Source organism: Phacochoerus africanus, chromosome 4 (genome assembly GCF_016906955.1).
Source record: "Phacochoerus africanus isolate WHEZ1 chromosome 4, ROS_Pafr_v1, whole genome shotgun sequence".
Classification (NCBI taxonomy): Eukaryota; Metazoa; Chordata; class Mammalia; order Artiodactyla; family Suidae; genus Phacochoerus; species Phacochoerus africanus.
Window position 1 is genome coordinate 119,345,764 of NC_062547.1, and position 21,225 is coordinate 119,366,988.

The 21,225-nt window shown below is 41.9% G+C and overlaps 1 protein-coding gene across 1 annotated transcript in view; it reads right to left on the reverse strand.

Annotated features, from left to right (window-relative positions):
* TRIM36 (tripartite motif containing 36) overlaps nt 1-9,157 on the reverse strand; it is a 45,289-nt gene extending 36,132 nt beyond the window's left edge. Inside the window, exon 1 of the mRNA XM_047778443.1 lies at nt 8,837-9,157. Coding sequence (XP_047634399.1) covers nt 8,837-8,899 — 63 coding nt within the window. The 5' untranslated portion in view covers nt 8,900-9,157. The remainder of the gene's footprint in view (nt 1-8,836) is intronic.
* Between the last annotated feature and the right edge of the window lie 12,068 nt (nt 9,158-21,225).

A 21,225-nucleotide genomic window follows, 5' to 3' on the forward strand; every position in this document is an offset into this window, starting at 1 on the left:
ATCCATAATGTACACCCATGCCATGGACTACTATGCAGCAGTTAAAATGAATGCACTGGTGAAAAGGGATTTCTAAAATAATAGTGTTTTAAAAAGTACAAAGCCATATGGATTCTGTATACTGCCACTTTGGGGAGGGGGAGACACAAGCAGTCATATTGCTCACCTAGGCAAAAAAGTAAATAAAAATTAGTCTGAAATAGAACACAAAAAAATGGTAATCATGCTGCAAAGTTAAGGGGATGGAGTCAGGTGTGGAATACACTTTTCATCCACAGTGTTTTGGATTGTTTGCATTTTATAATATGTATAATATGTGTGTCTTTTACTTCTAGAAACTTTTAAATGTAATTTAATCCATAAACTTTTAAATCTACATTTATTTAAACTATTTAACCTATATACTTTTAAAAGCAGAATAGGGGAGTTCCCGTCGTGGCGCAGTGATTAACGAATCCGACTAGGAACCATGAGGCTGCGGGTTCGGTCCCTGCCCTTGCTCAGTGGGTTAACGATCCGGCGTTGCCGTGAGCTGTGGTGTAGGTTGCAGACTCAGCTCGGATCCCGAGTTGCTGTGGCTCTGGCGTAGGCCTGTGGCAGCAGCTCCGATTCAACCTCTAGCCTGGGAACCACCATATGCCGCGGGAGCGGCCCAAGAAATGGCAAAAAGACAAAAAAAATAAGTAAATAAATAAATAAATAAAAGCAGAAGAGGGGAGGGGGAATATTGATAAGTAGATAGCAAATATGAAAACCACCATTACAAACCACCACTCGCCCACCTGCCTAGTCATTTCTACTCTCCTTAGCTGCCACGAGTTGGGTCATCTCATCACTTTTTCTCAACCCATCTCAGCTTCCCATTTGTCAAAGATACCAAGATCTTTTTCAGTTCTTCAATGTAAAATCCTGTGGGTTGTTTTTTTTTTTTTAATCCTTCCTCTCTCTTTCCCCCATACTTCTTTCTGACAGGCTTCAAATCCCCTTGCAATAACCCAAAATGAGTCTAGTACAGTATATGGGGCCTAGAATCACCATGCTGCTTCTCAGTTGACATTGGGAAGCTTTTGAAGGTGTTTCAGTAGGAATGACATGAAAGATCTGTTTGGTTTTGGCTTTTAAGTCATTAGTCCCCCAATCTGTATTGCATATACCATCCCTTGGTGCCTACCCTTCCCCAATTTGGAGACTCCTAGCACCTTCTTTTCCAATTTTCTTTTTAAAACTCAAAAAAGAAATTCATCAAATTCAACTCAAGGAAGCCTTTTCTACATCACCCCCTCCAGTGCACAGACCTTCAATAATCTTGCCTACATTATGACACCTTACGCTTGATGGCCACGTGTAATTGCTCTTCTATCACAGGGGTGTGAGTTGTCTCGAATTTATCCGCTTCATGAAGTCCAAAGGGTCAATTTCTCCTACTTCACCTGCCAACAACTGCCACTCCCAAAACACACACACACACACACAGTTTATTTGGGTCTGGTAAAACAGAGGCTCAAAAAATGTTCATCACCTCATACTTAAAATATAAACCTGATACCCTTAGGCTATACACTGTTCACAAATGTGACCTATTCTCTTTCCACACTGACTCCTAATACCCAACAGGAGATTAAATTCCTGGCCGAGTCAGGTCCTAATGGCCATGAGGCATAATTCAGTCAGTGCCACGAGGCACCACTGGCTCTTCATCTGTTTGGTCTGAGGTCAAATATCCAGAGTACCATTCTGTTAGTATGTCCTGAACAAGAACCAGCAACAGGGTGACATGGCCAACATACTGGTAAACCTTGCCTCCTGTTGGGAACAATCTGGATTTTTCAATTAAAAGGGCCTCTGGACTTAGGGGAAATAGGAAGGTGGCAATGAAGTAAATTACTGAAATAAACCATAGGGCTTTACAGTAAATGGGCACATGCACCAGTTACGCTGCTGGGTATCAGGAGCTTACAGGTGAAGGGACAATAAATGACATTAATCAATGATTGACCCAGGCCTCTGACAGGCCAAGCCTACCTGTCATAAAGTGTTTCTATGGGAACAACCTCAAGGGAGAGGAGTCCAGTGAGCCAGATCAGATTTCCATTGCAGAGCCAAATCCTACTCATCTTTCAAGCTGCCCATTTTGCTGTTGTTGTTTTTGGGCTGCACTTGCGGCATATGGAGGTTCTCAGGCTAGGAGTCGAATTGGGGCTACAGCTGCCTGCCTACGCCATAGCCACAGCCACGCCAGATCGGAGCCTCACCTGTGACCTACACCATAGCTCATAGCACTCCGGATCCTTAACCCACTGAGCAAGGCCAGGGATCAAACCTGTGTCCTCATGGATCCTAGTCAATTTCCACTGAGCCATGACAGGAACTCCTCAAGCTGCACCTTTAGAGCCTCCATCCTTTATTATTCTAGTTCTCATCCATCAGCTCCCCTTTCACTGAACTCCTGCAGCACTTAAGAGTCTTATCGCTCAGTTTAACATAATTGCATACTCTCATTTCATACACTCATGTTTGATGTTTTGTAAGCCTATTTTCCCATCCATTTCAAGCTTTTGTTTAAGTGAAAATCCAGTAGATATTTATCTGCTAACTGGTAGCACCCAAGCAACAACTAGAGCGCTGATGAGAGGAACACAGAGCAGGCATTTTCCTCCTAATGGAAGGAGTGTACTGTCTGCAAAGCAAAGGGGTTCCTGAGCCAACTGGGGGTTTGCAAAGGCAAAGGAGCCCCTGTTCAACTGGGGGTGAACTACACTGATAATATTTACAGGTTGTTATTAGGTCCCCTTTGATGACATTATTCCTACACTTAGGGTTGCTAGGTCTAGCAAATAAAAACACAGAACACCCTGCTAAATTTGGAAGGCAGCTATGCTTATCACTCTACCACCAACACTCCCCTACCCTGTTAAGTTTGAATTTCTGATACATAATACTTTTTTTTTTTAGTATCAATATATTTCAAATATGGAATGGGTTATACATACAGGAAAAGAAAATTATGTGTTATCTGAAATACAAATTTAACTCTACATTCTGTGAGTTATCTGGCACCTGTACCTCCTGTTAATGATCCCAGTTTACGTATAAGGTGTCTCAAGACCCAACCCTTGTTGTCAAAGTTACTACATGTAATAGTTTTCACCTACTGAGGGCCTTGTATGTGCCAATTACGCTATTAGGAACTTACACAAAATATTCATTTAATCCTTGCAATGACCCTGTGAAATGGGTATAATCCACTTGTACCCCTGCAGAGGGGACGTGAAACAATCTCAACTTTTCCCACCTCTACCTGAGATTAAGTTATACCCTCAAGATAGCAAGAGCCAAGATTCAAACCTGGGTCTCACAACAGCATCCCTACTGCGTGCGCTACCCAGGTAAATCTAAAACACGTAATTTACAATTTCATAGAAAATATAATTTAAACATTCTTCAACAAAGCAGTTTTAGAAATAATCCTCTCCTCCAATTATCTGTTGAGCAATGTAGTAAAAACATCAGAGGAAAATTCTGCTGTCTATTGAAATTAGCTGTTTTCAAGCAATATTGCTAATGTCTAAATCATCTCTTTGCCCTTCCCACTGTCCACAGCACACACATTTTACCCAATCCCAAGATATAAAAAAATATTTTAAAGAATACTTTGCAGCAGACACAACCTTAGTATTACCACTCAGTTTAGATTCAGTTGTGTGAGCAACTATCTATTGCACCTTCTGAAACAGATCATTTGGTGGTATTTTTGTTTTGGCCCCAGGAGATTTTTAAGACTTTACATCAGTCTAGATCAGAGGACCTTCTAAATGTAGTTCTTTCAAAGTATAAGCATCTTCTTGTGCAAAAGTGAATTTTGTGCTTATAAAAGTTCTTGACTCTTTCTGTGCCTCAAAGATATTCAAAGTTAAAAGGAGTAGGTCATCAAATAATGGAATCATTGGCTGTTTCTCCATCAAAATTAAATAAAACCTTTCCAAAACCTCTGTACTTTGCTCAAAATACTGTACTCTTTGGACATGCCTGAACAATAACTATTGAACTATGGGAAACAAAAGGCACTTTCTGGCTATGAATACATAAATATAAATATGTTTAAACTCTAAGTAAAGAAATATACTAAGTTTAAATTCTTCTATGCTCCTTGTCATCAACTCTTCATTGTATGATTCTAGAAAAGTGTGTGATGGTGTGAAGAAATGTATGAAGATGATAAAAATTAAAATTAACAAAGCAGGAGTTCCCATCCATTTCAAGCTTTTGTTTAAGTGAAAATCCAGTAAGTAATCCGACTAGTAACCATGAGGTTTCGGGTTCGATCCCTGGCCTCGCTCAGTAGGTTAAGGATCTGGCATTGCCATGAGCTGTGGTGTAGGTCGCAGACTCGGCTCGGATCTTGAGTTGCTATAGCTCTGGCGTAGGCCAGCGGCTACAGCTCTGATTAGACCCCTCGCCTGGGAAACTCCATATGCTGCAGGAGCAGCTCAAGAAAAGGCAAAAAGACAAAAAAAAAGAAAAAAGAAAAAAAATTTAACAAGGCACACCTTTCTAGAGACCAAAACAGTTTGAAAATACTGTTCTGTGTAAGGCTAGATATTGATCACAGATTTGGGAAGCTCTCTTTTAGTGCAAAAAAAAAAAAAAAAAAAGTTACAAAAGAAAAACAAAACAAATTAAAAAAAAACCTCAGAAAGCAGCTCAGAAATGTCACGAATTTCTGCTATAGTGAAATATTAGGAAATCCACTTCCATTGATTTTTAAACCTCTTGAGAATTATAGGAATTAACTATATTGTTACAGGGTATTGTTTGATGAACAGAAAGATCACAGTGGTAGAGGTCACTGCATACTTTAAATCTTAAAGGAAGCATCACAACAGAGTAAAATAAGCTGATCGAGTTTGTCTTGTGGGTTTTAGGTTTCCCTAAGATGAAAGGCTCACCTCCCACATTCAGAGAACACAAAAGTTAATTTCATTTGAAACAGACACACAGCAAATTGCTGCCACTAGGAAATGCAGTATATTAGGAGTGGGAGTGAAGCTCCATCTTTTACTTTGTAAAACTTTCTGTAAAGTTTGAATATTTTGCAACAAGCACTACTAAATGCTGTAAAATGTTAAAGCCATCAGAGAAAAGTGAAAGAAATTATGATGATGGTCAACCCACTAGTCTCAATTTTAAAAAGAAGCCAGGGCTGCACCCTTCACATATGGAAGTTCCCAGGCTAGAGATCCAACCCAAGCTGTAGCTGCTTGCCTACACCACAGCAATGTGAGATCTGAGCCACATCTGTGACCTAACACTGCAGCTCACAGCAATGCTGGATCCTTAACCCACTGAGCAAGGTCAGGAATTGAATCTGCATCTTCATGGGACTAGTCAGGTACATTACTTCTGAGCTGCAACAGGAACTCAGACAAGTGTTTTAATTTTCATTCCGTTCAAAATATTTTTAAATTTCTCTTGAGATTTCTTCCTTGAGTCATTTGTTGTTTAGAGGTGTGTTGTTTAACCTGCGTATATTTTGCAATTTTTTTCCAGTTCTTTTCCTTTCTTTCTTTCTTTTTTTTTTTTTTTTTAAGGAAACTGGTCATTTATTTTTTAAAGTTTCCCACAATCTGGATTTTACTCTTGTTTGACTGGGCTGTGATTTGACATGCTTCTTCAGTCTTTGTAATTCCTATAAATTGGAAATTAGACTTGATCAGATTCTGATTTGATGTTTTAGTTAGTGTCCTAAATTTCTTAAGGGTGTTAATAAAGTGTGGTTGGCTTTTGGTTTTCATGGCCATAAAATAAATTAATTAAGAAATAAAAAGGAAGGGCAGGAAGGGGCAGGGGGCAAGAAGGCAAGGGCCTCTGCTCTTTTTTTTTTTCCCTTGGTCTTTTTAATTTTCTCTTTATGGCTGCACCCGTGGCATATGGACGTTCCTGGGCTAGGGGTCAAGTTGTAGCTGCAGCAGCCAGCCTAGGCGACAGCCACAGCAGCGTGGGATCTGAGATGCACCTGTGAACTAGGCTGCAGCTTGAGGCAACGCTGGATCCTTAACCCACTGAGCAAGGCCAGGGATCAAACTCACATCCTTCCGTAGACTATGTAGGATTCTTGAGCCACAAAGGGAAATCTTTTGTTTTCAAATTCAGTGAGCTTGGCCCTATTAGACCCATTTCACATTATCCTTTACATTTCCAACCTGAGCTACAAAGTAGAACCTAACTCCTCAGAGGAAAATAGAACAAGTTAATGTCAAAGGTCTGCTGTCCCACGGCTACTACACAGAGAGGTAGTCCATGTTCAAATCCTGTATAATCATACATATAGGGAGAGTTTTAAATAGAGTTGGGGATGGCTGGAGTTGTGAGGAGAATGGGCAGAGAATAAGCTTGAGTTGAAATGGTCAAGCTGCTACTTCTGACCCCTCACCCTGCCAAATTAAAGGCAGAAAGAGGAAATGTCCTAAGGTCTTACTGTGAGAGCCTGCTTTTCAACCCCAGAGATTTCATAAGGACACCTGCCTGTCTAACTTTGGAGGTCAGCTGAGCTCTTGCTCCAGCTTTTGCTGCAGGCCCAGTGCTGAGGCCTAGTGAAGAGGGTCCTCCAAGTGGAGATCAAGGCAGAGAAATGCAGTGGATGCAGCCAGAAGGTTATGTGGTTTTTGTTTTTTTTCATTACAGTGACCACATCGTGAAACACAATGCTAGCTCTGAGAGGTTTGCTTTTGTTGATCTGACTTTAATGAAGAAGTTTGAAAGGTTCACTAATGGTTCTGTCCTACTTATCCGTTTAGTGTTTATGGGAAGTTCAGCAGCCTGCTTCATAATCACCTGGGTTGGCAACGCACAGATCCTTGAGTCCCACCACAAAACTATGCCCGAATTTCAAGTTTTGCCTGCTATTGAAGTTTGTTTTGTTTTGTTTTGTTTGTCTTTTTAGAGCTGCACCTGTGATATATAGAAGTTCCCAGGCTAGGGGTTGAACAAGAGCTGCAGCTGCCTGGCTACAGCCTGTGCTACAGCCACAGCAGTGCTAGATCCTTAACCCACGGAGCGAGGCCAGGGATCGAACCCATGTCCTCATGGATATAGTTTGGTTCCTTACCGCTGCATCACCACGGGAACTCTGAAGGGAAGTTTTAACCAACTAATACAATTCTGGCTTAACTCTGAAGAAAGTCTGAGCACCATAGTCCTAAACTCACCTCTTAGGCATCCTATTCCCAATCTCATCAAAAGCGGTCCATTTATTTTGTAACCAACAAAGGGCATCCTCTTTCCTCCTCTCCCACCCACCCTCCTCCAGGGTTCCTGGGCAGCCAGGGTCCTGATGTGTGCTTTAGACAGCCAGGCTCTGTCCCTCTGGTGGCAAGCCTCCCCCGCTCAGAACCAGCACTTCCTTCCGGACGCTTCTCCACACAGCCTGTCCTCCAGAGGGTGGAAAGAGCTGTGGTGCGCACCCCAGGCCCAGAGAATGGCCATGGGGAAGCTGTTTAGGGCTTGGAGTAGCTTGGAGACGCTGGCCAGTATGTCCCTACGCATGCGCTGAAGGCTCCTCGAAGAGTGGGAGGGGGTCATTGAACAAGAAGTGGAACCTGGCTCCTCCACTTGTATTTCTGGTCTGGGGTGTTGATGGTAGGAACCACCCCTACCTTCAGAAGATTAATAAATATTCTGTTTCGGATGAGTGTATTCCGTGTTTGCAGAGCACGAGAGAGAATTCACCCAGGGTGCTGGGCGTTAACCCGCTCCCCAGCCTCAAGGGAAACAGCAGGACTGTGTGGCCTTAAGCATCCGCAGAGTTGAGGTTAGTTAGTGAGGTATGAGAATGACGTTTCAGGTGTTCACATCAGGGCTGCAGATAATCCTTCTTCTTTCTGATGACCTTGCCCAGGGAGGCCTTTTCTCCTCTGTGCCATTATTACCTTTTCTTGAAACTCCAGGTGTAGAGGACAAATGCAGCCGCTTTCAGCCTTAGGCGAACCCTGGTAGACAGCGTACCCCGCAGACTGCATTTCCCGAAACTTCCCGCCTGCAAATCACTTAGGAGCCTCTCCAGGCACTTTCTCGGTTGCAGCGGGGAGGGCTGCCTCCTGCAAGGCTTTCAGTCTTGGCTCGGCGCCACCCAGCCCGGCGGAGGGCGTGGTCACTAGGAGCTGCCCACTGCGCCAGCCTGGGTTTCAAAAGGACTCCCGACAGGTGCCCTGCTGAAATCCGGCGCCTTAGCATCTCCCTCTGCACACCAAAGGAAGGATGCTTTAAATGTTCCTAGCCTGGGACAACGGCCAAGGACCTGGAAGGAGGGCTGAAAAAGCTAAGGCCAGGCGAACTGGGCTTCTGCCCCTGTTTATCTGCCACACGGTCGGAGTGCGCGCTGAACCTAATCCCATTCTCCTCACCTATTCACCATCTAGTCCGACCCTCCCTCCGCGTTCTGTGCCTGGACAGGCGAGGTCACCCACTCGATGTCACCACGCTTGGGAGCTCTGGGTGCGTCGCGGAGCCCTCCTCGGCCAAAGCCTGACCCTTCTCCTCATCCTCGCAGACTGATCTCCCGCCCCTTGCGGTCCCAGAAACCCCCGCCTTCACCCAGCTGGCCAAGACCCTTTTGGCTCATTTCAGAGACGCCGCTCAATTCCAGGGGGGAAAAAAAAAAAAAGCGGCTACTTTGCATTCTGCAGCTGCTGGGACACACAGACTGAGAGCGCGGCCCTGGGATTCCAGCCCCGCCCTCCCCGGCGGCGGCAAGGACCCGGGACGCCCACAGCCTCGGACCAGGTAGTGCCCGGGGTGGGGTCCCAGGCCTGGGCTCCACTCCACGCGTCCCAGCACTTACCTTGCCTCTGGCTAGCAATTCCATGATGTAGCCAAATTCACTTATCTCCCCTGACTCGGACATGGTTACGACCCTTCACAAACTCTGGAGGACCGAGGCGGGTGCATCGAATTTGTTTTTTCTGTCTTTCTCTGTTTTGAGTCGGAGTTTTGCCAAGCGCCCGCTAGTATGCTGTTAACGAGGAAAAATAACGCAGAAGAAAAAGGCAAAAAGCGAGGTTCGGCGGGATGAAGGCCATAGAGGGCTCCGGGAAAGCCACGTCCAGCGTTCTTAGTCTGGATTGAGCTGTCGGGACAGGACGATGTAACGGAACAAACGAGGGCGGCGACCGCGGTGGCGGCCGTGAAATCCTCACCAGGCGGAGCCCGGCGCGGAGGCTCCGCCTCCTCGGGGGTCTCTGCCCGCGCCTCCTGCCGGGGGTCTGGCGGCTGCAGAGACAAACACCCACACAAAAGCCGGTCTGGGCTCCCGGCCTCTCGCCGACCCAGCCCAGTCACCCACTGGATGGTTAAAGCTGTCCTTTATCCGATGCCAGGACGGACGGTAGCTGTCCGGAGCTCTGGGCGGCGCGAGGACCAGGAAAAATCCCCACCCCACTGTCTGGAGGTGCGAGGGCAGGGAGAATGAATGCAGAGCAGGGACAACAAAGGATCTGGCTGACAGCGCCGGAAAAAAATAAATAAATAAGTGAGGACCCAGGAAACGGCAACGACGCATCTCAAGTCAGCCTTCCTGAAATCCAATAGGTAACAAAGACCAAGCCAGTGCTTCTGAGATGAGAACAAACACCAGGATTGTGTTTTAAACACTCTAAGTGTGTAAGGTCGATTGTATCTCTATATCCTCTTGATACTCAACTTTCCTTTAATTAAAAAAAAAAAAAAAATCCATTCCTGCCAGCAAGATACCTGGACAAACATTCTCTTAGTTACAAATAACTCACTTTTCCTATTATTCATTTCACTGATTGAGTTAGACATTCAGTGAATGTTTCTTATTTTATACTTCTTTTTAAAATAGCAGATCGCCTAGGAGGCTGCAGCTGAATTGGCCTCTCAGTTTTCCCCCTGCTTCCTTCACACCTGACAATCTTTGCTTCTCTTGAGAAGTTGACTGAACAGAGTCAGGCCTACTTTATTCTTCCACGACAGGCAGTCCTTTATTTTTCTTGAAAAGGAGCTGAGTGATGAAGGCATGAATTTTTCTTTAAAGCATGATAATGTGCGAAAATAGAACGTGTACATGTATGTGTAACTGGGTCACCATGCTGTACAGTAGAAAAAAAATTGTATTGGGGAAATAACTACTAAAAAATAATAATAGTAATAATAAAATAGGAAATTCCCATCACGGTGCAGTGGTTAATAAATCCTACTAGGATACCATGAGGTTGGAGTTTCAATCCCTGGCCTTGCTCAGTGGGTTAAAGATCCTGTGTTGCCCTGAGCTGTGGTGTAGGTCAAAGACGCGGCTGGGATTCCACGTTGCTCTGACTGTGGCATAGGCCCGTGGCTACAGCTCCGATTAGACCCCTAGCCTGGGAACTTCCATATGCCGCGGGTGTGGCCCTAGAAAAAGACAAAATAATAATAATAATTGAATTGGACACAACTGGAATATGTACTGCAAGAATGAAACCACTTCCCTTGGTGGTTTTTCTTGTTTGCCTTTTATTTGGTGATTTTCTGATTTCTCTTGTCTAGAAATCCAAAAGTATATAAGGATTTCTTTCTTTCTTTCTTTTGCGTGCGTGCGTGCGTGTGTGTGTGTGTGTGTCTTTTGAGGGCCACACCCGCAGCATATGGAGGTTCCCAGCCTACACCAGAGCCACAGCAATGCCAGATCTGAGCCGTGCCTGCAACTTACACCACAATTCACGGCAATGCTGGATCCTTTAACCCACTGAGCAAGGCCAGGGATTGAACCTGTAACCTCATGGTTCCTAGTCAGATTCCTTTCCACTGCACCATGATGGGAACTCCAAGGATTTCTTTATTTCCATTTTTCCTGCACACCTCTCCATAAAGCTCCCATAAATTTGCTCCTTGATTGTTCTTCCATCAGGCCTTTGCTCCTTCCTCAGTGTGTTACTTTTCTTCCTGAGGTGCTGATAGCCTCTCAGAGGGAGCAGCGAAAGCTCATGTGCTGGGTTGGGGCTCACCCAGGTAAGACGCAATCATGCTACTGCTTGTATAGAAGCTCCTTGTCCTTTTCAAGTGCTGTAGAACCTTGTGTATATTCTTTGCGTCTATAAGAAAAGCTAAAGAGAATTCAAATAAGGTCTGTAGCGTCCATGAATAGATTCCTTCGTAATGTTAGCAATACTTGACAGATTGCCAGAAAGAGGTAGTGCTTTGAAAGACAGAGTTTTTCACAGCTGGGAGAATTCAAGCACATCATAAAAATCACAACATTAGAGCCAAATAACTAGTCTTAAGCATGCATTACCAGGAGGAAGGGAGAGACAAAGGAATAAAAAAAGCCAGTGTTTCCCCTCAAAAAGCTTTCCCCCAAACCCTATCCAATGACCTCCACTTATATCTCCCTCGTGAGAACTAAGGCATATGTCCACCCCTAGCTACAATGAAGGCTGGGAGGGTGACTATTTCCCTCTGGGAACATTGCCACTACAAACAAAATCAAGGCTTTATTAGTGGGGAAGAGGAAGAAACAGGTATTGAGTAGGGAACTGTCAGTTTCTGCTCCTCTGGGGCAAGTCCATTCAGTTTCCTGCGTTTCAGTTTTCTCTTCTGTAAAATGGTTTTGCGCTAAGTGGTCTCTAACCTCGTCCTGCTCTTAATGCTAATATCTCCAATCTAAGGATCCCTTTGCCATCTGGCAGCTCTAGCTGCTCTTCTTTTCCCTGGAAAAAGTGGCTGTTATAAAAGATCTGCTGCTAGCAAAATGGTAAGTTATCACTTACTACTCCAGAAAAAACATTCTTAACAGTTACCTGGCCTGGTGGATAAGACCAAGATGGGGTGAGGGGCAAAGTTCTTAAAATCAGCTGCTGCAGTGGTGACAGGGAGTGGAACTGCCCATGAGAGTCCAGATCAGTGTCCGCAAGTAGGACACTGAGCATTTATTCAGATGCCTGGTGGTATTTACCACTTTATTTTTTAAATTTCTATTTATTTATTTATTTTACTAATGCATCTTGTGAATGTCTCCACAGAATGGGCACAGCACAGGGCAATCTCATGATCACAGCATCACTTTTTGCGGGGGTGGAGGGAGGCATCTGCAGCATGTTGAAATTCCTGGGCCAAGGACTAAACCCGAGTCATGGCAATGACAATGCTGAAGCCTTAACCTCTAGGCCACCAGGGAACTCCCTTTACCACACTTTATTTAGTCAGTGTGTAAATAGCATTATGGAGCATTAAAGACCTTTCAAAAATGACAGGCATACATAATGAAGACCATATTAACATTTCTCCTAAAATTCTCCATATGGACTTCGAAGACACAGGGTCAGTCAATATGAGCCACAATAGGGACTCAAAAAAGCCCCAATTTTTTAATAGCTTTATTGAGGTTTGATTTATGTACCATAAAAATCCACCAGTTGTAAATGTACAGTTTACAATTTTTATTAAATTATGGAGTTGTGTGACCATCTCATAATCCAATTCTAAAACACTAGAATGTCTCTCCATTTATTGAAATTTTCTCTGGTTTCTTAGCTACGCTCTATAAGCTTTTAGTGTTCATATATATTGCACTATTTTTGTTAAATGACTTGCTAACTATTTCATTATTGTGAGTGAAATTGATATCTTAATTTCGTTCCTGGGTTGGTTGTACTCAGAAATGCAACTAATTATTGCATAATGAGATGTATCTTGCAAAGTTATATAATTCATTAATCTGTAATTAAAGAAAGTTTTGCTTTTTCCTTTCCAATCTGTATGCCTTTAATTTATTTTTCTAGACTTATTGCTCCAGTTAGAACCTCCAGCATAATGTTGCATAAAAGTGACAAGAGATGACATTTTTGCCTTTTCCCCAAAAGTAAGAGAGAAGCATTCCATCTTTAACCATTAAGTATTGGTTTAGCTACATTCCACAAATTTTGATACATTGTGGGTTTGTTTTTATTCATTTAGAAATATTTTCTCATTTCCCCGTGTGATAGGCTTTTTAGAAAAATGTTTGATTTCAAAATTATTCTAAAGTTCTAAATAATGTAGATTTCCCATATTTTTCCTGTTTATTTCTAAAAATAATTTCATTTTAAAAATTATTTCAATATTTTAAAAATAAATATATTGAGGCTTTTTATGGGCTAATATTGGAGTCTGCAAACTTTCTCTTAGTGGGTGAGATACTAATTAAGCATTTTACACTTGTAGCCATACGACTTCTTTTTTTTTTTTTTTGGTCTTTTTTGCTTTTTCTAGGGCCGCTCCCATGGCATATGGAGGTTCCCAGGTTAGGGGTCTAATTGGAGCTGTAGCTGCTGGCCTATACAGAGCCACAGCAATGGGGCATCTGAGCTGTGTCTGGGACCTACACCAGAGCTCAGGGCAATACCGGATCCTTAACCTATTGAGCGAGGCCAGGGATCGAACCCGAAACCTCATGGTTCCTAGTAGGATTCATTAACCACTGCGCCACGATGGGAACTCCATAGCCATACAACTTTTTGTACACACAGTTTATCATCTCTGATACTCATCATTTCCTCCTGTTTGCAGTCATTTCCTTTCATTCCAAATCGTTCATTAGTACCTTTGTAAGAATCTGTTAGCAATGAATTTCTTCAATAATACATAAAAAAAAAAAGTGGATTAGGCTATTTTCTGATAAACATTTATTTACAAGAGTAGGCAACTGACTAAGCATCTGAAAAGGTGCTCGACATCATTAGTCATTAGAGAAATGCAACCCCAAACCACAACTGATACCACTGCACATGTATTAGAACACATATAGTTTTTAAAAAATGGAGAGTAAGTAATGTGATGATGTGGAGAAACTGAAAGCCTCATACATAGGTAGTGGGAATATAAAATGAGGCAGTGGGAAGCAACTTGCTGGTTACCTCAAAAAGTTAAACATAAAATTACCAGCATTCCCACATCTAGGTAGATACTCAAAAGAACTGAAAGCAAGAACTCAAAGAGACACTTGCTTGTACATGAGTGTTCACTGCTGCACTTTTCAAAATAACCAAAAGAAATAAAGAACCCAAGTGTTGATCAACACCTGACTCGATAAACAAAATGTAGTATAAATATATAATGGAATTCTATGTACTGATAATATAGAATGAGTTTCTGATATATACTACAATATGAAAGGACCTTGAAAACATTAGGCTAAATGAAACAAACTGTACACAGAGGACAAGGGTGGTATAATTACAAAAACTTATAGATAATTATGTAAAACTTATAGCAAATGTCTAGGTTAGGTAAACTCAAAGGGAGAGAAAGTAAATGAGGGGCTGGAGGGACTAGGGAATGGAAACTTATTTGGTTTAATGGGTATAGAGATTATATGTGGGTGTTGAAATTTTGGGGGTATAGATAATGGTGATAGTTGCATAACATTATGAATATAAATAATGCTGCTGCATGGCACACATGAAAATGGTTTTAAAAAATTCAGTGTCTGACTTAGAATAGATTTACAAGGAGATCCTGCTGAATAGCATTGAGAACTTTGTCTAGATACTCATGTTGCAACAGAAGAAAGGCTGGGGGAAAAATGTAATTGTAATGTATACATGTAAGGATAACCTGACCCCCTTGCTGTACAGTGGGAAAAAAATAATAATAAATAATTAAAAAAATAAAAAATTCAGTGTCTGGCCCTTGGGTTGTAGTTTACTGACTCTTTCCTAAAATATCGTCTGTTTGGGGTCATATTCCATGTGTGTTTAAAAAGCATGTGTATTCTAGGAGTTCCCTGGCGGCCTAGCAGTTAAGGATCTGGTATTGTCACTACTGTGCCTTCGGTCACTGCTGTGGTGTGAATCTAATCCTTGACCTGGGGACTTCTGCAAGGCATGGGTGTGGGGGGGTGGTTGGGGGGAAGCCTGAGGAGATGTGGGATAAATAGGTGGGAGTAAGACATGGCACTCACCTTCTCCCAGAAACACACACAAAAAAACCATTTACATGTAGAATGATTCACACAGAACATCTATTGAATGCCAGCAGAAGGCCTTAAACCTCTATAAAGGGCAAGAAACCCTCCACACAACTGGGTAGAACAAAAGGGGGGGTGGAGAGAGAGAGAGAGGGAAGGAATCAGGATGGGACTAGCATTCCTGAGAGGGAATTGTGAAAGAGGGAAGGAACCCACACACTGGGAAGCAACCTAACAGGTAAATCAGCCAAGATGGAGGGATCTCAAAGCATCAGAGAAAAGTGCAGCAGCTGTACTGAAGAAGGCAAAGCAGAGAGAGAGCCACACAGACCATCAGTACCACCTTCCAGGATTCCACAGCCTGAGATGCTCAAAAGAGGGCTGGGGAAGTTCCCGTCGTGGCTCAGTGGTTAACGAATCCGACTAGGAACCATGAGGTTGTGGGTTCGGTCCCTGCCCTTGCTCGGTGGGTTAATGATCCGGTGTTGCCATGGACTGTGGTGTAGGTTGCAGACATGGCTTGGATCCTGCGTTGCTGTGGCTCTGGCGTAGGCCGGTGGCTACAGCTCCGATTGGACCCCTAGCCTGGGAACCTCCATATGCCGCGGGAACGGCCCAAAGAAATAGCAAAAAAAAAAAAAAAAAAAGAGGGCTGGGCCATGAAGGTCAGTTCCAGGAAGAGGACTAGGGTCAGCTGTATGTAGACAGCCTGAGGGGCTAGGCACCAGTGCCTCTAGAGCCGCAGACCTGAGCACCACAGTTGAGGGAATTTGGGAAGACGTTTGGGCCTGCAGGAGAAGCATGGTATCATTGTTAGGAGGGCAAGAGAAAGAGGGGGGTACCCCCATAGGAATATGTTTCTCAGCACATGTGCAGACTCTCAGAGGGCGGGGTTATGGGTGGTGAGGTGCCTCTTACATGGATGATGGCCTCTCTTGCATGGACTACGGATGGCAGCACTCCTCTGTGGACTAAGAATGTCAGGGACTCTTCTGTGGTCTACAGGTGGCAGGGGAAAACCACTACATTCATCTCAGACTCCAGAGATGGGCATGGCCTGCCACCATTAGGGGTATGTGAATAGGCACAACTTGCAGCCCCAGTCAACTCAGAGGTAGGCATGCAGGAGGGCAATGCAACTGAGCACCATCCATTGTTGCTCTCACTTCCTTGGGAACATATACAACCTGCTACTGCCACTGCCAAATGCTCCAGGCACCACCTATGCCTGCCTGAGGGTCACTGACACTTCCCAGGGCCCAGCAACTAGGAGCAGCCTGCACCACCTTTCTGTAGGTTCTTCCACTGTCAAGGGCCCAGCAACCAGGCATTGGCCACTAGCCCTGCCCACTAGCCCTGCCCAGTGCCTCCATCTCCCTGGAAATACATGCAGCACCCTAGCAAGGCTGTTATCCTGCACACACTGAGGAAAGAGAGAGCAAGCATCCAAACCAAAAGTACCCCTCATGCCAAAAATAAATAGTAAGCCCTCACAAAATACCCAGGAGTGCTCATACATATAAATAGCCTTCCAAGACTATAGTACTTTCCCCCCTAAACTCTCAGAATAAGAAAATATAAGCAAAAAGAAGAAGCTCAGGAACCATTCCCAATTAAAAGATCAGGACATTTCCTCTGAAGGAGCAAACAACAAAACAAACCTCTGCAGTCTAACAGATACTGAGTTCAAAAAGGAGATAGTGAAAATACTGAAGGAATTAAGAGCCAGTATGAAGGAATTAAGAGTGGATATGAACAGTAATGCAGATTACCTTAGAAAGGAATAAGAAAATGTAAGGAGGAGCCAAGAAAAATTAGAAAATTCATTTGCAGAGACATGAGCTGAGTTAAAGCCACTGAAGAACAGAATGAATAATGCAGAGGAATGTATCAGTGACTTGGAAGATAGAATAATGGAAATCAGACAGAAAACCAATCAGGACATCAGACAGAAAACCAAATTTAAAAAAAAACATGAAAGTGATATAAAAGATATGTGGAATAGTATAAAATGGGCCAATCTAGGCATGGTAGGGATTCCAGAAGCAAAAGAAAAAGAAAAGGGGACTGAAGATATATTTTAAGAAATTATGGCTGAAAACATTCCAAATCTAAAGGAAACAGACACAGACACAGAAACTTTTTCAAGTGTACATGGAACATTCTAAAGGACTGACCACACAGTGGGACACAAAACTAACCTCAACAAATTTAAGAGTATAGAAATTATTTCAAATATCTTCTCTGACCACAATGGCATGAAAATAGAAATCAACCACAGGAAAAGAAATAAGAAAAAACTGACTACAAGGAGATTAAAAAACATGGTACTAAAAAATCAATGGGTCAATGAGCAAATCAAAAGGAAAATTAAAAAATACCTCCAGGGAAGTTCATAGCAATACAGGCCCCCCTCAAAAAGAAGAAAACTCTCAAATCAAAAACTTAATCTACCACCTAAAAGAACTGGAAAAAGAAGAACAAACAAAACCTAAAGTCAGCAGAAGGAAGGAAATCATAAAGATCAGTGAGGAAATGAATAAAATAGAGATTTAAAAAACAATAGGAAAAAAAATCAATAAAACCAAGAGCTTGTTCTTTGAAAGGGTAAAAAAAAAAAAAAAATTTGACAAACCTTTGGCCAGACTCACCAAGAAGAAGAGGAGAGAGAGAACTCAAATAAATGAAATAAGAAATGAAAAAGGAGAAATCTCAACAGATACTGCAGGAATACAATAAACTGTAAGAGAATACTATAAGCAATTATATGCCCATGAATTTGACAACATGGAAGAAAAGGACAACTTTCTAGAGACATACAGCCCTCCAAAACTGAATCAAGAAGAAATACATCAAGTGAACAGATCGGTTACTAGAAATGAAATTGAATATGTCATAAAAACACTCCCTACAAACAAAAAGCCAGGACCAGAGGGCTTCACAGGCTAATTATATGCAACATACAAAGAAGAACTTATACCCATCCCTCTTAAACTTTTCCAAAAGGTTGAAGAAGAAAGAATAATCCCAAATATGTTTGTGAAGCCACCATCACCCTAATACCAAATCCAGACATAGATACTACCAAAAAAGAAAATTATAGGCCAATATCTTTCATAAATATAGATGCAAAAATTCTCAACAATATTTTAGCCAACTGAATCCAACAACATATAAAAAAAGATCATACACCACAACCAAGTGGGATTCATCCCAAATTCAAAAGTATGGTTCAACATACACAAATCAATCAATGTCATACACCACATTAATGAAAGAAAAGTCAAAAATCCCATGATCACCTCAATAGATGCAGAAAAAGCATTTGACAAAATCCTACATCCATTCGTGATAAAAATTCTTACTATAATGAGTATAGAGGGAATATACATTAACATAATAAAAGTCATTTTTGACAAACCCACAGTCAATCTAATATTCAATGGAGCAAAGCTGAAAGCCTTCCCGATCAAATCTGGAACAAGACAAGGGTGCCCACTCTCACCATTTTTATTCAACGTAGTTTTGGAAGTCCTAGCCACAGCAATCAGACAAACGAAAGAAATAACAGGTATCCAAATTGGAAGAGAAGAGGTAAAATTGTCACTCGATGCAGTTGACTTGATACTATATATAGATAACCCTAAGGACTTCACACAAAAACTACTCAAACTGATCAACGAATTCAGCAAAGTAGCAGGATATAAGACTAACATTCAGAAATTGGTTACATTTCTGTATACTGACAATGAAATATTAGAAAAAGAATATAAAAAATACAATAGCTTTTAAAATCACACCCCCCCCAAAATTAAATACCTAGGAATAAACCTGACCAAGAGGTGAAAGGCTTATATGCTGAGAACTATAAAACATTAATCAAGGAAATCAGAGAGGATTCAAAGAAACAAAAACATATTCCATGCTTCTGGATTAGAACAATTAATATTGTTAAAATGGCCGTACTACCCAAAGCAATCTACAGATTCAGTATAATCCCTATGAAATTACCCATGACATTTTTCACAGAACTAGAACAAACAATCCAAAAATTTACATGGAATCATAAAAGAACCAGAATTGCCAAAGTCTAAGGAACAAAAACCAAGCAGGAGGCATAACTCTCCCAGATTTCAGACAATATTAAAAGGTCAGTAATCAAGACAGTGTAGTATGGGCACAAAAACGGACACACAGACCAATGGAACAGAATAGAGAACCCAAAAATAATCCCAGACACCTAGGGTCAATTAATCTTTGATGAAGGAGGTAAGAATATCAAATGGGAAAAATAGTCTCTCTTCAGCAAGTGGTGCTGGGAAAACTGAACAGCTGCATGTAAATCAATGAAACTAGAACACACCTCACACCATGCACAAAAATAAAGTCAAAATGGCTTAAAAGTAAAACAAGACACCATCAAACTCCTAGAAGAGAACACAGGCAAAACATTCTCTGACATTAGGAGTTCCCATCTGGCGCAGCAGAAACGAATCTGACTAGGAATCATGAGGTTGTGGGTTGGATCCCTGGCCTTGCTCAGCGGGTCAAGGACCTGGCATTGCCGTGAGCTGTGGTGCAGGTCGCAGATGAGGTTCAGATCTGGCATTGCTGTAGCTGTGGTGTAGACCGGCGGCTACAGCTCTGATTAGACCCCTAGCCTGGGAACCTCCATATGCCGTGGGTACAAAGAAAAAAACAAAAATACATTCTCTGACATCAACCATACAAATGTTTTCTTAGGTCAATCTCCCAAAGCAATAGAAATAAAAACAAAAATAAACCAATGGGAGCTAATTAAACTTTAAAACTTTTGCACAGCAAAGGAAACCATAAAAAAAAAAAAACCAACCACTACAGAATGGCAGAAAATAGTTGCAAATGATACAACTGACAAAGGCTTAATCTCCAAAATATACAAACAACTCATACAACTCAACATCAAAGAAACCAACAACCCAACTGAAAAATGGGCAGAAGATCTAAATAGACATTTCTCCAAAAAAGACATACAGATGGCCAGCAGGCACATGAAAAGATGCTCAACATCACTAATTATCAGAGAAATGCAAATACAGACTACAATGAAGTACCACTTCACACCAGTCAGAATGGCCATCACTAGGAAGTCTACAAATAAGAAATGTTGGAGAGGATGTGAAGAAAAGAGAACCCTCCAACAATGTTGGTGGGAATATAAATACAACCACTATGGAAAACAGTATGGAGGTACCTCAGAAAACTAAATATGTAACTACCATATGATCCAGCAATCCCACTCCCAGGCATATATCCAGACAAAACTTTCATTGATGAAGATACATGTACCCCTATGTTCACTGCAGCACTAGTCACAACAGCCAAGACATGGAACAACCCAAATGTCCATCGACAGATGAATGGATTAAAAAGATGTGGTACATATACACAATGGAATACTACTCAGTCATAAGAAAGAACAAAGTAATGCCACTTGCAGCAATGTGGATGGAACTAGAGACTCTCATACTAAGTGAAGTCAGAAAGACAAATACCATATAATATCACATATCTGGAATCTAATATATGGCGCAAATGAACCCATCTACAAAACAGAAACGAACTCCTGGACATGGAGACAGACTTGTGGCTGCCAAGCAGGAGGAGAGGGAGTGGGAGGGACTGGCAGTTTGAGGGTAGTAGATGCAAACTATTGCATTTGGAGTGGATAAGCAATGAGATCCTGCTGTATAGCACAGGAGCTATATCTAGTCACTTGTGATGGAACATGATGGAGGATAATGTGAGGAAAAGCATGCATATATGTGTATGATTGGGTCACTTTGCTGTACTGCAGGAATTGACAGAACATTGTAAATCAAGTGTAATAAATTAAAAAAGAAAAAAAAAACCATGTGTATTCCGCTACTGGGGGGAGTGTTCCATGAATCAGGTAAACCTGGTTTTCTATCTTAGATCTTTTCTTCTTCCGTTACTCCTTTACTATATTCCTTTGTATTAAATATTTTTGGTGAGCCTATTTCATTCTTCTGTTGATTTTTAATAAAATTTCCATCTCTTAATAGTTATTCTAGGAATTACAAATATTAACTGATCACAATATACTTTAGGTTAATAGTGACTTAATACGAGTAAAATGGTGCAACTTAATAATATAGCCCCAACCCTCCTCCTCCACTGTCATACATATTATATATATATAGCACCTATGTATGTTATAAACTCAAGAATACATTCTTAAAATGATTGCTTTACGAAATCTAAGAAGAGTGTTCAAATCCCACTTTCTT